The sequence below is a fragment of the Tursiops truncatus genome, chromosome 14 (assembly GCF_011762595.2).
Source record: "Tursiops truncatus isolate mTurTru1 chromosome 14, mTurTru1.mat.Y, whole genome shotgun sequence".
Taxonomy (NCBI): Eukaryota; Metazoa; Chordata; class Mammalia; order Artiodactyla; family Delphinidae; genus Tursiops; species Tursiops truncatus.
This window is the reverse complement of record NC_047047.1, coordinates 70343529-70358305: the sequence shown is the minus strand read 5'-3', so window position 1 is coordinate 70358305 and position 14777 is coordinate 70343529. Positions and strand designations below refer to the sequence as shown.

Here is a 14777-nt window from a genome sequence, read left to right as displayed (position 1 = left end):
CAGTCCACATAACTAAGTTATAACATTCAGATGTCAATGTGCTAATTTAAAAGGAGAAATCATTGGCAAGAGGTCTGACCCCAAAATCTATAGGTAGATCTACATGGAAAGCCAAATGGTGAGCGAAGATTCTGGACAAGGTGGGATGATTGAGATGAATTGAATGTTAAATACTTAATCTGGCTAAGGCAGCAAGATATATCCACCTCTATACCTGGTACAACCTTGCCATGAAGATCAGAAGTGATATAATAAAATATATTTAGCCTTTGTCCCTGGTTCCTGGCACAGAGTTCCTGAAACTCTTGGAATTTTGTGAATGATAGGAGTGCCTTTTGTTATTCATGCTAATGAGGGGCTGGATATCTTTAGAATGGGGGCTAGTCACTAGTCAATTAGATTAGAGGGTTGAAATTTTCAGCCTCAACCCCTGATCTCTGGGGAGGGGAGAGGGACTGGAGACTAAGTTCAATCAGGTGGCCACTGACTTAATTATTCATGCCCACTAATGAAACCACCATATAAAAACCCTGGAACAATGAGGTTTGGAGAGCTACCTAGTTGGTTAACACAATGATGTACTGAGAGAGTGGTGCACCAGAGCATGGAAGCTCTGAGCCCATTCCCACCTCCGGTACCATGCCCTAAGTATTTCTTACATTTGACTGCTCCTGAGTTGTATCCTTTATAATAAAACTGTAATCATAAGTATGGCACTTAAGTTCTTTGAGTCATTCTAGGAAATTATCAAACCTGAAGGGTGGGTGGTCAAGGGAACCCCCAAATTTGTAGCCAAGTCAGAAGTGTGGGTAACCTGAGGACCTGGGAGTTGTGGCTGGCTTCTGAGGTGAAGGCAGTCTTACAGGGCTGAGCCCCTTAACCTGTAGGGTCTGCACTAACCCCAGGTAGTTAGTTCAAAATGGGATTGAATTCTAGGACACCCAGTTACTGTCAGAAAGTTGCTGCTAGAAAATACCAGACAACTTGAATTGTTTGCTCAAAGATCCTCCCACCTGGAATGGCCCAACCAGCCTTTGCTCCCATGACTCCTTTTCTAGGCTTCCCTGGCTGACCAGCTTCCACTTTTTATGGTTACATCTCCCTTCTACACACATCAACATGTTCAGATGTTCTAGTCTTGTGGGTCTGAGTGTTATTCTTTGCATATCTCTGCTCTAGTCCACTCTGTTTTGATAATAGAGTGTGACTTTAGCCTGAAGCATTGATAGCCCAGCCTTCTGTTTAGCTCTGGGCCTTGGCATGCCTGGACTCCTTTGGAGTTGTATCTAGAAGCCCCCAAATGTTTCCTGGCTTGTCCTGCAAACCTCATGAGTATCTCTGTATCATACAGGAGCAACTGTCCAGTGTCACCATGATTTAGCACTGTCTGATTCAAATAGTAACCTGCCTCTCTGGTCTCTGACTCAGCCAGTTCAATTGACTGCATTTCCTCTCTTTCTCATTTACTGAGGCACTTGGTAAGATTGCCTCAGACCCAATCCCACAAGCATAGGAAACTGATGAGTTAACAGCTGAATTACAAATAACTCCCTCCCTGCCCACCTACCCCCACAAAAACCCCTGCCTCTTATTAACATGGTGTAAAACTTCTCTGTTAACAAAACAAAACAACAACAACAAAACTACAGAGAGCTGTAAAGTTGCTCATACTCTGACCCTGAAACTCCACTTCCAGACCTAAGGAAATAATCAGAGACACAAAGAATTATGTAAAAGTTGTAAACTGCAGCGTTATTTACAAAGTGAAAAAGTGGATATAACATAAATATCTAACAAAGAGGAATACCATGTGATATGCAATGATTAAAATATTTTCTAAGCAATTAAAAATTTCTAAGCAATTTTAAATGAAATACAAGATTTTATAACATTATGCTATATGAACAGGGTGGGTTGTCAACCATCTGTGTTCATGATTTAGGTTAGGTTATATTGTATATATTATGGTCGCCACTCCCCTGGCCGGCCCGACAAGACGCGCCAGTAGCACGGCACCGATTCCTCTCGGGCTCGTGGGTGCTGCTCTGAGCAGCGTCACCCTTTATACCAGAAAGCTGGTGGGCACTATGGGGAAAAAACAAAACAAGAAGAAAGTGGAGGAGGTGCTAGAAGAAGAGGAAGAAGAATATGTGGTGGAAAAAGTTCTCAACCGTCGAGTGGTAAAGGGCAAAGTGGAGTACCTCCTAAGTGGAAGGGTTCTCAGATGAGGACAACACTTGGGAGCCAGAAGAAAACCTGGATCGCCCCGACCTCGTTGCCGAGTTCCTGCAGTCACAGAAAACAGCACACGAGACATAAATCAGAGGGAGGCAAGCGCAAAGCTGATTCTGATTCGGAAGATAAGGGGGAGGAGAGCGAACCAAAGAAGAAGAAAGAAGAGTCAGAAAAGCCACAAGGCTTTGCCGGGGGTTTGGAATCGGAGCGGATTATTGGAGCTACAGACTCCAGTGGAGAACTCATGTTCCTGATGAAATGGAAAAACTCTGATGAGGCTCACCTGGTCCCTGCCAAGGACGCCAATGTCAAGTGCCCACAGGTTGTCATATCCTCCTATGAGGAAAGGCTGACGTGGCATTCCTACCCCTCGGAGGATGATGACAAAAAAGATGACAAGAATTAACTCTCCTGAGTACCAGCCCCTGTCACATCTGACTGGGTTTCAAGTGGGGAAAGAAGGAGTTCTACTTGTCTTGACACCGTAGAGGGGGCTTGAGAAGATGTCCTTTGAAGAGCCAGTATAGTTTCTGTGCCCTACAGCAGCCCAAGTGCTTTAAAGCTGCTACATGCTGTATAGTTTGCACACCCATCCCAGTGGAGGGGAAGGAGGGTCAGTGTTTCAAGACAACCCATTCTGAACTTTGCTGAGAAAAGCAAAGGGCCTTCTATGAAGGACAAAACTTGCAGAATGGGATGTGGGAGAGCAAAAGATACTGTAGATCTTCAAAGAGCATCTCCACAACCCACAGCCTTCTTCCCAATAGTGTTAACTCTGCACTTTTACAGCATAGCATGTATGTAGTTTTTGAGTATTACTGGTGTATTATTTGGGGTGGGAGGGATGGGGTGGGAAAGAAGGGGGATGGGTTAGAGTCATTTTTGTTAAAATTTGGGGCCTGTTGGGGGAAAATGGTGAAACAAAGGAAAGAACAACTAATGATGATTTGGTTCTGTGTCCAGAATTTTTCATCCTTTCAAAAAATGTCATTGGCAACCTAAATGAGGTCTGTGAGAGACTGTTTAAAAGCTGTGAATGCCTGAAACTTAGAAGCCAAGGTGTTGCCTGCCTGAGCTTAATGCTGTTCCCAAAAAGCATTAAGCTTTGGTAACTTCTTAACTTCCCAGTTAAGAAGTTACCAAAGCTGCCATTTGGGGGATGGAAACTGGTTGAGGAGGAAATGTCTTATTGGAGTTGTATACACAGGCAGATCATTCTGTCTTAGAGGTGCTAATTCTTGAAATTGACAAGAAGACCCTTTCTTTTCCGATTTTGAAGTTATAAATATCAGCTTCTCTATCCAAGCCACTGGCTGAAGTATTTGGGGAAGGGCAGAGGGTGGTATAGGAGATGGGAGAGTAGGCAAAGACAAGGGCCGGTGCTCTTAGGGTGGAAAACTCTTGGAGCCTCTGTTTTTTGAACTTTGAGACCATTGGTGGCAGGGTTCAGTCACTGACAGCACAAGTTCAGAGTCACTTCAAGAGTTGAATGATTTCTGAAGCCCTGGTCTCAGGAGATTAAATTTTCATACTGGGGCAGTGGTTCACTTTAAAACAAAACAAATTTTTTTAATCCTAAGAATTAACTAAAACCCAAAATGCTGTCTTGAATCATGAGATCCATCAGTTCTTGACATCATTTAGACCTGCATCTAGAACTCTGTTGTAAAATCTTTTTAGGCATGTGTTAGGTTTCTGTGAAAACTTTTGTTTAAATGTTAAACTTCATACCAACACTGTCAGTTTTTGTCTCAATAAAACTATAGATTTATAAAAAAAAATGTATATATTACGTGCACTGAAAAAAGACTGGAAGAAAATAACAAAAACTATCAACAGTTGTTTTCATTTAATGTGAAATTATGAGTAACTTATTTTCTCAAGTGTTTTTATGAGTGTATATTACTTTTGCAATCAAAATTATAAAAGTTTCAAAAAGTACTGTTTATACCGCAACACTGCTTGATGTCCTTTGAGTTACCCTGAAGAAAGTAGCCTTTTCTCCTTTGGTCCCATCCATCTTCCCAGTTTCATTTATCATTCTCTCATACATACTATTTTCCAGCCACACTGAACCTCTCACCATTCTTTTCACACAACAGGAACTTGCATATGCTATTCCTTAAACCTGGAATGCTTTTCGCTCTCTTCTGTACTTACTTATTCTTCCAGATTCACTTCAAATGCATTTTCAGGCTCCTGAATGCACAGTTGATTGCTTTAGGCTTTGTGCTTTACAGTTCTTTTTTTCTATCTGTTACAGCATTTGTCACATGGTAATGTGACTCATTTATAAATTTTCTTCACTAAATTGTAATCCTATCTGCGGTGGGGTGTATATATTATTTACTTTTGTATCAACAGTACCTAGCACACAGTAGACTACTCAACGAATGCTAAATAAGTAAATTTTAAATGTACTTTTACCTCTAACTCAGAAAAGAATCAAGCAGCTGAACAGATAAATGAATGAACGGACAGTGGTCAGCTTGACCACCCAGAACAAATCTGTAGTTCTTGGCACCCAAGCTCAGAAAAGGAATTGTATTGGAGGTAGGCTCCTTGAAAGGCTGTTATGCAAAACCTGAAAGTGGGAGAATTTTATAAACATTAACGAAAGACACTTTGCCTCAGATAGCACGCTTTTGGAATTCAGAAAACTGCATGGTAATGTCAAGAAATGCCAGTGGCCTATGGTATTCCCTCCCTAGGGACACTTGGAAGCTGTACAAACAGACTGGCCTGGGGTTGCTATTAGGAGAAAGAAAGATGCACCATGGCCAGGAATGATCAGGGTAGAATCCTGAATTTTCAAAATAGGTTATATATACTCTCTACCCTCATCATTCTGATCATCACCCAGGAGGTGACCAAGAGGAGATGAACCCTTTCTGGGGAAGGCTGTATTCATTGACCCCACTAAGTTGTGTGGACTAGGAGGAAGTGAGGGAGGTGGAGTCAGAAATCTTTTTGAGTTGATTTTTGGGAAGACCTTTCCAGTGCTCAACAAAATCAGATGCCTGCAGATGGTGGGGAGTGCAGTGTGTCCCTCAGATACCTTGACGAGTGGCCTGTTGTTGGGTGGTCTTTACATTGGTTCCCCTTTTCCCCAGGTCCCACAGGGGTGATGTGGACCAGATAGATGCCACACATGCAGTGAGCTGCACTCTAGGACAGGAACACTGAATTCAGGGAATCTACCTCTTTCAGAGCAAGCAGTAAGCAAGCTTGCCCTTGGTTCTGAAGGGAGACATCACTTCATTTTTCAAGGTTGCTTCCTGCAACATAACCCTGAAATGGTCTGCATGAAGAGTGGTTAGGGCCTTGTATTCTTGGCATACCTAGCAAGATGTGTGGGAATACAGAGACTCATGGAGGAGTCTCCCAACAGAAATGCCCTGTGAAACTATCATATGCCCTGTGAAATGCCTCACATTCATGCCAATGACCAACACTAAAAAAAAAAAAAAAGGAACAAATAAAGTGGACTAAGTAATTCCAATTAAAGAAGAGGATCTCTTGAAATAAGAAAAATTGCTTCCTTAACTCATTCTTCCTTTTCAGTATCTTCTGCCTAGTATTTTTCAACCACAATATAAGGCATTACTTTTTCTTTAGGATCTATAGTTTTCTTCTAAAATCATAAAAGCTGTCTTTCATAGTCCTCTGATGACTTAATTTCCTTTTCTTCTTAGATATTCTCCTGAAAGAAAACAGAATATAGTTATTACTTATGAACAGTACATTATCACAATATGATTCATTCATTTATTCCATAAATGTTCGTAAGTACCACGTGCTAGGCACTGTGCTAAGTACTTGGAGATACAAGGATGACTGGATAGGTAAGACCCAATCCCTGACTTCAAGGAGTTCATTGTCTATTAGGGGAGATATATATTTGTGTATCTATATATACACACACACAATGCTCCTAGAATCTTTCATAATAAAAAATTGTAATAGTTCTTTATTTCCCAAATTTTCTATAATTGTCATGCATAATTTTTGAAAGAGAAAAATATAATTAAAAGAAAAACAAGTCAAGGAAATAGAGTAATGAGACATGAGGGAATTCCCTGGAGGTCCAGTGATTAGGACTCAGCGCTTTCACTGCGGTGGCCCAGGTTCAATCCCTGGTTGCAAAACCTGCCAGCGATGTGGGCGCAGCCAAAAAAAAAAAGAGACATGAGATAAGTAACTGGCTCCTGAGTGGATATCAGCCTCATCCATCCCTCATGAGCATTCAGTCACTTCCAAGATAGCCGATCCCTTCCCAGAGTAGTGAGATCTTAGTGGAATGATGTCAGCCCTGTCCTTCTAAATAACACACATTCTTTGGAGTCTCTTGTGGCCCTAAGCACTCTTTGGTGCCAGCCACAGAATCTACATTACAGTGGGCAGGCAACTTCTCTGGTCTTCTCCACAGGATACCTGGGGAATTAGCCCTGGGCCACAGCTGATAGGATAGCGTCTGGCCTCTTTAGAGCCTAATTGCTCATTTTCCTGGCTTCCTTTTCTGGATAGCTTTAATTCAATAATTAGCCCAGATATACAAGTCTCCATTCTGTCCTCCTGCTCCTGCCCTACGCTACTGAAACTGAACCTCCCTTAAATCCTGACACCTGCTCAGGAAAGATCCTCGGTGGTTGTAATTGCCTGTTCCTCCCATGCTGGAAATCACCCCTCCTGTTAGGTGCTTCCTAAGTTGTGTCTTGCCTACGCTCAGTCCTATTTGCTCCTAGAATACCTCATTGCCAGCCATGTAGCATGGTTTATGACAATCCATGCCAGGGAACTATTTATGACAACTGTGAAGGTCTGTACTTATATACATTTTGTGTGTGTGTAGTTTCTGTGATGGTAGTTAATTTCTCAATTAATCCTTTAAGATTCAGCTGTCTGAAAAACGGTGTAGATGATCTTATTTGCAAAGCAGAAATAGAGACACAGATGTAGAGAACAAACTATGGGTACGAAGGGGGAAAGGAGCGGGTGGGAGGAATTGGGAGATTGGGATTGACATATATACACCATTGATACTATGTATAAAATAGATAACTAATGAGAACCTACTGTATGGCACAGGGAACTCTACTTAATGCTCTGTGGTGACCTAAATGGGAAGGAAATCCAAAAAAGATGGGATATATGTATACGTATAGCTGATTCACTTTGCTGTACAGTAGAAACCAACACAACATTGTAAAGCAACTATACTCCAATAAAAATTAATCAAAAAAAAAAAGATTCCGCTGTCTGGAGCCCTCCCAGATTCTGCTAGGCAGAGGTCATTCATTTATTTGTTCATCAAACATGCATTAATTTCCTACTCATCATTAGACACTGTTTTAGGGACTGGATTAAGACGAAATTTTTGCCTTCTAGGGACTCACAATCAAGGTAAACAAAGGACTCTAATGTCAGTAATAATAAAGGTATGCATAAAATACATAGCACAGTAGAGAGAAGCCCAAGATCTGATTTGGGTGTTCAATGATAATTAGGAATTTGCCAACTGGATGTGAAAGGGCAGGGACAGAAAGGGAAGATATTTCAGGCAGATAGGGCAGCAGTATCGTATAGAGGCATGGAAAGCAGAGACTATCTTAACCAGCTTTGATTTCCTAGTTTATTAGGATAGTGCAGTGCACATACATGTAGGTCGTCACTGAGAATTCGTTGAAAGAATGAAAGGTTGGCTGCTTTCCTCACTAGCAGAAGTAGATGGAGGATTCTCCTATCTCAAAGGAGTGTTCAAGCAACTCCAACAAAAACTTTTTTTTAGAAATTTAAATTTAGGTGACTTCCCTGGTGGCACAGTGGATAAGACTCTGCGCTCCCAATGCAGGGGGCCTGGGTTCGATCCCTGGTCAGGGAACTAGATCCCACATGCATTCTGCAACTAAGAGTTTGCATGCCACAACTAAGGAGCCTGCCTGCTGCAACTAAGACCTGGCACAGCCAAATAAATATTTTTTTTAAAAGCGACTACTAAAACTGCTAAAAAAAAGAAATTTAAATTTAGATTAAAAAATCTAAACACAGATACAATTTATCGTTTATTAAGCTCAACTCTCATAGATATAATTTCCCAGTTAGTTCTACATTAGATCTTTATTTTAAAATGTAGAGACATGGAAGGGGAATGCAGCAGACACCAATAAGCCTGGCTCACAGTAATTTATTTTTCTGTAGAAAATCCTTGTATAGAGGATGGCCCCCAGCAACTACATCTCTGCTTTTTAACCCTGCCTTTCCCACCTCCTAACCCCAGCTGACTGATATAAAGGTAAATTACATGATCTAAGACTTGTCAGATCAGGGTTCTAAAAGAAATTAAGAGATAGGATGCAAGGCTTGACCATGACACCACTAGGAAAGGAGGCAGTCTGCAATGGGATGGAACAAAGCTGACCCTCTTAGGAGGAGAGACTAGAGTAGAGTGCTAGCAGTGTTCCAGTCCCTGGAATCCATTTTCCTTGTGGCTCAGCTGCACTCTGTCCTTTCACCGGTTATATAAGTAACCCTGGTACCCTTCCAATAAATTCCTCCTTTCTACCCTAGCTGGTTTGATTGGGTTACTTGCAGTCAGAAGACTTGACTACCACAGGGAACAAAGACAGGCATTGGGAGCAAACTTACCCAATTTCTCTGTGGCTTCCACACAGACACTAGGATACATGCCCTCAGTGTAAGTTGCCACCAGAAGATACAGACGGGTCTTCACAACAACCACACCAGTATTTTCCTGGATAAAAATAAAACAGAATGCCCTTCTCTTGGTTCTAGTTACAGGACAAGAAGTTACGCGCCAGCCACATTTTTCACCATTTCCTGACTTCCATATTCATTATGTTTGTTTTTGGACTCTCCGCTCTTTTTCACTGATTTAGTTGTCAAAAAGTTTTAGACTGTTGTAATAACAGCATGTGTATTCTGAAAAAAGCTCCTGAATTGATTGTAATATACCCCTATCCCAGTGAGAACAACAGATGTCACGGAAAGGAAATACATTTTGGAATTAGATAGCTCTGGGCTTGAATCCCAGCACCTCCATTTTCTGCTGTATGACTATGGAAGAGTCATTTAACCTGGTTAAGCCTCAGTTTCCTCATCTGTAAATGAGGCTACTTATTTTATAATGTGGGTGAAGTGTGCCTAACCCATCATATAGGGCATACAGAAATATGACTGTCATCCCCTTAATTCCTTATAGGCAACAGTGAACCAACAGACGTTTTAAGCACAAGAGTAATATCACTTTGTTTTTTAAAGAAGGAGAATGTAGAGTATGAGGAATAATTACAGTGGAAAGAGACAGTTCAGGCAAGGTTCAGTTGATAAATTCTGGAATGAACATTTCTCAGAACTAGGCTCTCTGTTAGAACTTTCTTTTACATGTGCCTTCCTGGCACTAGACTGCTATCTCAAACATTGCCATTGCAGTAACAGGCTTAGTCTGTTTTAAAGATAGTATCAGGAGAGGAACTGAAAACTGGAGTCAAATTCTTTTCTTAAGGTTTTTACAAAGTTGTCTTCAAATCTTGAACACTCACACTCTTAGCATAAAGAGAATAGTCATCTGCCCGGACACATTTGTAGTCCTTCTCCTTGAAATACAATCCTTCTCTTCTGGTTTTCAAAGGGTTCTTGGCAAATCCATCCACAAGTGTTCGGACATCACTGGGCATTACCTGCAGAGGTTAAATAGACTAGAAGTTGGCAACCTATGGTGGACTGGCCAAATTTGTACCACTACCAGTTTTTGTAAGCCTGCAAATGAAGAATGCTTTTTACATTTTTAAGTAGTTGAAAAAAAATCAAAATAATAATATTTTGTGATATGTAAAAATTACATGAAATTCAAATTTCAGTGTTCATAAAGTTTTATTGGAACATAGTCACTCCCATTCTTTTATGTACTGTCTATGGCCTTTACAGAAAAAGATTTAAACTCTTATGCCCAAGCCTGTTTTTTTCTTACACTAAATCCAGGTGATGCTACACATAGGCTCGGCTCCTGGAGTGTGATGAGGGCTGCACTGTCTACATGCTTCGTTCCCAGGAGTGTATCTAACAGTAAGTTCTGCAAATGGCTCATGCTCCCTCAGCCCTGAAAAAGGGAACTGCAGTTGAAACCATCTGCTCTGGCTAGCTTTTAAAAGCCCTGTGAATACAAATGTCCCTAAGACACCCTGGACAGCTTTAATATCAGCATGTGCACTTTGAAAAGATGAAGGGTGAAAATGGAGTTCCATCATCCAGTGCCCACCAATACTCAAGAGGAAAACAGAATCATAGAAAATCAGTTCACAGAGAGGGTTATGAGTTTGGAAAATCACAGCTCGTAATTTTCTATCTGTGTCAATAGTTTGCATCAGAATCACCTAGGATTAAAACTAAAAAAATTAAAAACCTGACGAAATGGAGAACTACTGAAGTAAACAAGACTAAATGAGATATACTGGTCATGAGTCCTCACGTTCCTTTCCCACTGACCAACATCAGCACCAACTATGGACACTGATCAATACCCCAGGGGACTAAAAACACCTTAAGGAACCTAAAGCGACATTTTCCGCACAGGTTCCCAAGTCTTCTTGGGCCCTCCTCATCGGGACAAACTCCACAAACACTCGTCATTCCAAGGAGCCCATAGCCCGACACTCCCTTCGCAGCGATTTGGCCCACGGGGGTTCCCTGGAGCGGGGTTACTGAGGGCGAGGGAGGGTGTGTTAATGTCCAGTCTGGTTGGCTGCGGACACGCACAGGAGGGGCAGAGGGTTTGGGGGATCGCGGCGGGCCTGACCAGGAAAAGCCCCCTTGCTCTCGGGAAGGAGCCCAACACTCAACCAAAAGCTGGCTTGAAGCGCATGCGGCGGTCAACGGACGAGGGGGGAGGCGGGGCGAGAGGGCGACGAGCCCAGCTATTGGCTGCGGCAGCTGCCCGTCACCGAGAAGCGCTACGGCCCCGACCGCAGACCACGACCAGCCGTTGGGCGCCGGAGCTACGACTTTTCTGGTTTCTTCTCAGCCAGGCTGGTCTGCGGTAGCGCATTTGCGCGGGACTCAGGGACGCAGCGGCCGAGTCTCCGGACCGGGCGGTCCTGCGGAATTCGGAGTCCACCGGCCGCCTCGGCGGCGCGCGGACTCCTTGTCCGCCGCGGCGGAGGGGTCGCGGGGTGCCTCGACCGAATCTCTGGACACGAAACGTTCTTAATCTACCGAGGCGACGGGCTCGAGCTGACTGGACCTCAGGTGGGACGGGCTCACTCTCCCGCCGCAGCTGACGACTCAGGCGCCGTGGGCTGTCGGGCCTGGCCCTGTCGTGGTGCCAGAGAACCGAAGGCCCTGCCAGTCGAGGGAGGGGAGCTGAGGTACCTGTCGCGGCCTGCAGCTTTTCCTCCAGGCCGGGCGGAGGCCACACGCACCTTGCCAGCGGGGTAGGAGGGAAGGGGCGGCGTCGTGGGTGCTTCTCCCTCAGGCACGGGCTGGACGGGGCTGGACGGGTCTGGGGGTGGCGGTTTGGGACTCTCAGAGCTTGAAGACAAGCTAATTGTGTTCAAAAGCCCTTCCTTCCTTCTGTGAGAAGCCCATCCTGGGTGTGCTTCAGGAGCCAGAAGGCTGCAACTCTGCCCACTCCGAAAACTGCAGATGCGACTCCTAGAGGCCAGGCTGAGAATTGCCACACCGGCTCCATTGGGCCACGTTGTGGGAAGCCTGGGATTCGAGGGGACAGCGGGTGGGTCTGGAGAGAGCTCCCCTGCTTAAAGGAGGCTGGCTCGGAAGACACCAGCAGAATCCTGGGTGAAGGCCCCTCTCCTTAGGGAAAGTGTGGGTGTCTAAAGTTCAGAATCCGTTCCACGTCCGTTCACGGCCACGAATAGTGATTATTAATCAAATAGAAGAGAATAAATCTGAATTCTCGTTACTAAGTAAGCTGATTTTTTAGTTTTTCTAGGGGCTCTGTTATTTGTGAACACAATGAAAAGTTCAGACAGTGATGTGATAACTGACAGACTTACCAGGCTCAAGAGCTCAAACGAATGGCTGGAGCCCCAGCCACTTTCCTTCATGGAGGTACAGTAGTAGTGGCATTCTGAAGTTTATACTTGGGTGGTTGCACTGACAAGTGGCCTGTGCTAAATATATTATTCTCTGTGTTTTCTATTCTATTCTTTATTATCCCTTTCTTTTTATTAACCTTGTGTTTACTTTGCTCTCCATTTTCTAGTTTAACATGGGTTATATACCTTTTCTAGTATAACAGAGTTACGAAGTTTCTTCTGAAGCTTTAACTGCATCACCCAAATTTATATATGTTGTGGTTTTGTTTTTTTAGATTCTTTTTTTCTACACAGCTTTATTAAGGTATACTTGATATACAATAAACTGCATATATTGAAAGTGTACAGTTTGATAAATTCCTAGCTATGTATTCACACATGAAACCATCACCACAGTTGAGACAGTGAACATATTCAGTACCTCCAAAGTTTCCTCATTGTGTCCCTTTGTGAGTGCCCCCTCCCTGCCTGCTTTCTATCACTATAGTTTATTTTTCTTAAATTTTATTTTTATTTTTTTAAATTTTTTTGAATTTTTTTATACAGCACGTTATTAATTATCCATTTTATACATATTAGCATATACATGTCAATCCCAATCTCCCAATTCATCCCACCACTATCACCCCCCAACACTTTCCCCCCCTTGGTGTCCATACGTTTGTTCTCTACATCTGTGTCTCTGTTTCTGACCTGCAAACCGGTTCATCTGTACCGTTTTTCTAGGTTCCATATATATGTGTTAATATACGATATTTGTTTGTCTCTTTCTGACTTACTTCACTCTGTATGACAGTCTCTAGATCCCTCCACGTCTCTACAAATGACTCAATTTTGTTCCTTTTTGTGGCTGAGTAATATTCCATTGTATATATGTACCACATCTTCTTTATCCATTCGTCTGTTTCTGGGCATTTAGGTTGCTTCCATGTCCTGGCTATTGTAAATAGTGCTGCAGTGACCATTGGGGTGCATGTGTCTTTATGAATTATGGTTTTCTTTGGGTATATACCCAGTAGTGGGATTGGTGGGTCATGTGGTAATTCTGTTTTTAGTTTTTTAAGGAACCTCCATACTGTTCTCCATAGTGGCTTTATCAATTTACATTCCCACCAACAGTGCAAGAGGGTTCCCTTTTCTCCACGCCCTTCCCAGCATTTGTTGCTTGTCGATTTTCTGATGATGCCCATTCTAACTGGTGTGAGGTGATACCTCATTGTAGTTTTGATTTGCATTTCTCTAATAATTAGTGAGGTTGAGCAGCTTTTCATGTGCTTCTTGGCCATCTGTATGTCTTCTTTAGAGAAATGTCTATTTAGGTCTTCTGCCCATTTTTGGATTGGGTTGTTTTCTTTTTTTTTTTTGGCTGTACGCGGGCCTCTCACTGTTGTGGCCTCTTCCGTTGCGGAGCACAGGCTCCGGATGCGCAGGCTCAGCGGCCATGGCTCACGAGCCTAGCTGCTCCGCGGCATGTGGGATCCTCCAGGACCGGGGCACAAACCTGTGTCCCCTGCATCAGCAGGCGGACTCTCAACCACTGTGCCACCAGGGAAGCCCTGGGTTGTTTGTTTTCTTAATATTGAGCTGCATGAGCTGTTTAGGTATTTTGGAGATTAATCCTTTGTCCGTTGATTTGTTTGCAAATATTTTCTCGCATTCTGAGTGTTGTCTTTTCATCTTCCTTTGCTGTGGAAAAGCTTTTAAGTTTCATTAGGTCCCATTTGTTTATTCTTGTTTTTATTTCCATTATTCTAGGAGCTGGATCAAAAAAGATCTTGCTGCGATTTCTGTCAAAGAGTGTTCTTCCTATGTTTTCCTCTAAGAGTTTTATAGTGTCCAGTCTTACATTTAGGTCTCTAATCCATTTTGAGTTTATTTTTGTGTATGGTGTTACAGAGTGTTCTAATTTCATTCTTTTACATGTAGCTGTCCAGTTTTCCAGCACCACTTATTGAAGAGGCTGTCTTTTCTCCATTGTATATCCTTGCCTCCTTTGTCATAGATTAGTTGACCATAGGTGTGTGGGTTTATCTCTGGGCTTTCTATCCTGTTCCATTGATCTGTATTTCTGTTTTTGTGCCAGTACCATAGTGTCTTGATTAGTGTAGCTTTGTAGTATAGTCTGAAGTCAGCTCCGTTTTTTTCCCTCAAGACCACTTTGGCTATTCGGGGTCTTTTGTGTCTCCATACAAATTTTAAGATTTTTTTATTCTAGTTCTGTAAAAAATGCCATTGGTAATTTCATAAGGATTGCATTGAATCTGTAGATTGCTTTGGGTAGTATAGTCATTTTCACAACATTGATTCTTCCAGTCTAACAACATGGTATATCGCTCCATCTGTTTGTATCATCTTTAATTTCTTTCATCAGTGTCTTACAGTTTTCTGCATACAGGTCTTTTGTCTCCCTAGGTAGGTTTATTTTTCGGTGTTTTATTCTTTTTGTTGCAATGGTAAATGGGAGTGTTTCCT

General features: G+C 42.7%; 2 protein-coding genes and 1 pseudogene across 21 annotated transcripts in view; 2 read left to right on the top strand and 1 right to left on the bottom strand.

Moving 5' to 3' along the window:
* Positions 1 to 14777, top strand: part of FAM228B (family with sequence similarity 228 member B) — a 92280-nt gene that overhangs the window by 22917 nt on the left and 54586 nt on the right. For 6 of the 16 annotated variants that reach the window (XM_073791715.1, XM_073791714.1, XM_073791713.1 and 3 more), the window contains 2 exons: positions 10234 to 10317; positions 12191 to 12318. In XM_073791715.1, the coding sequence (XP_073647816.1) occupies positions 10269 to 10317; positions 12191 to 12318 (177 nt within the window). In that variant the 5' untranslated portion in view covers positions 10234 to 10268. Of the gene's footprint in view, positions 1 to 10233; positions 10318 to 11371; positions 11682 to 11763; positions 11981 to 12190; positions 12319 to 14777 lie in introns of those variants that run through there. The other 10 variants (XM_073791716.1, XM_073791709.1, XM_073791718.1 and 7 more) reach the window with 5 other exon arrangements.
* LOC117307952 (chromobox protein homolog 1 pseudogene) lies at positions 1965 to 2641 on the top strand (annotated as a pseudogene).
* On the bottom strand, positions 4070 to 11120 carry PFN4 (profilin family member 4). 5 transcript variants are annotated; one of them, XM_073791722.1, is made up of 5 exons: positions 10792 to 11120; positions 10223 to 10351; positions 9795 to 9932; positions 8881 to 8986; positions 4070 to 5938 (listed from the first exon to the last, which is right to left on the bottom strand). In XM_073791722.1, the coding sequence occupies exons 2-5, from the start codon at positions 10337 to 10339 to the stop codon at positions 5910 to 5912; spliced, it is 390 nt and encodes a 129-aa protein (XP_073647823.1). In that variant the 5' UTR covers positions 10340 to 10351; positions 10792 to 11120; the 3' UTR covers positions 4070 to 5909. The 5 variants fall into 5 exon arrangements, with proteins under 5 accessions (XP_073647823.1, XP_073647824.1, XP_073647825.1 ...); XM_073791723.1 differs by having other exon boundaries at positions 11008 to 11120; XM_073791724.1 differs by having other exon boundaries at positions 11048 to 11120.

Coding starts and splice junctions, on each gene's coding strand:
- PFN4 (XM_004330957.4), bottom strand. CDS start 10,339: ATGAGCCATTTGCAGAACTTACTGTTAGATACACTCCTGGGAACGAAG. Junction 8,987..9,794: donor ATTCTCTTTATGCTAAGAGT/GTGAGTGTTCAA, acceptor ATTTTTATCCAG/GAAAATACTGGTGTGGTTGT. Junction 5,939..8,880: donor GGAAGCCACAGAGAAATTGG/GTAAGTTTGCTC, acceptor GTTTTCTTTCAG/GAGAATATCTAAGAAGAAAA.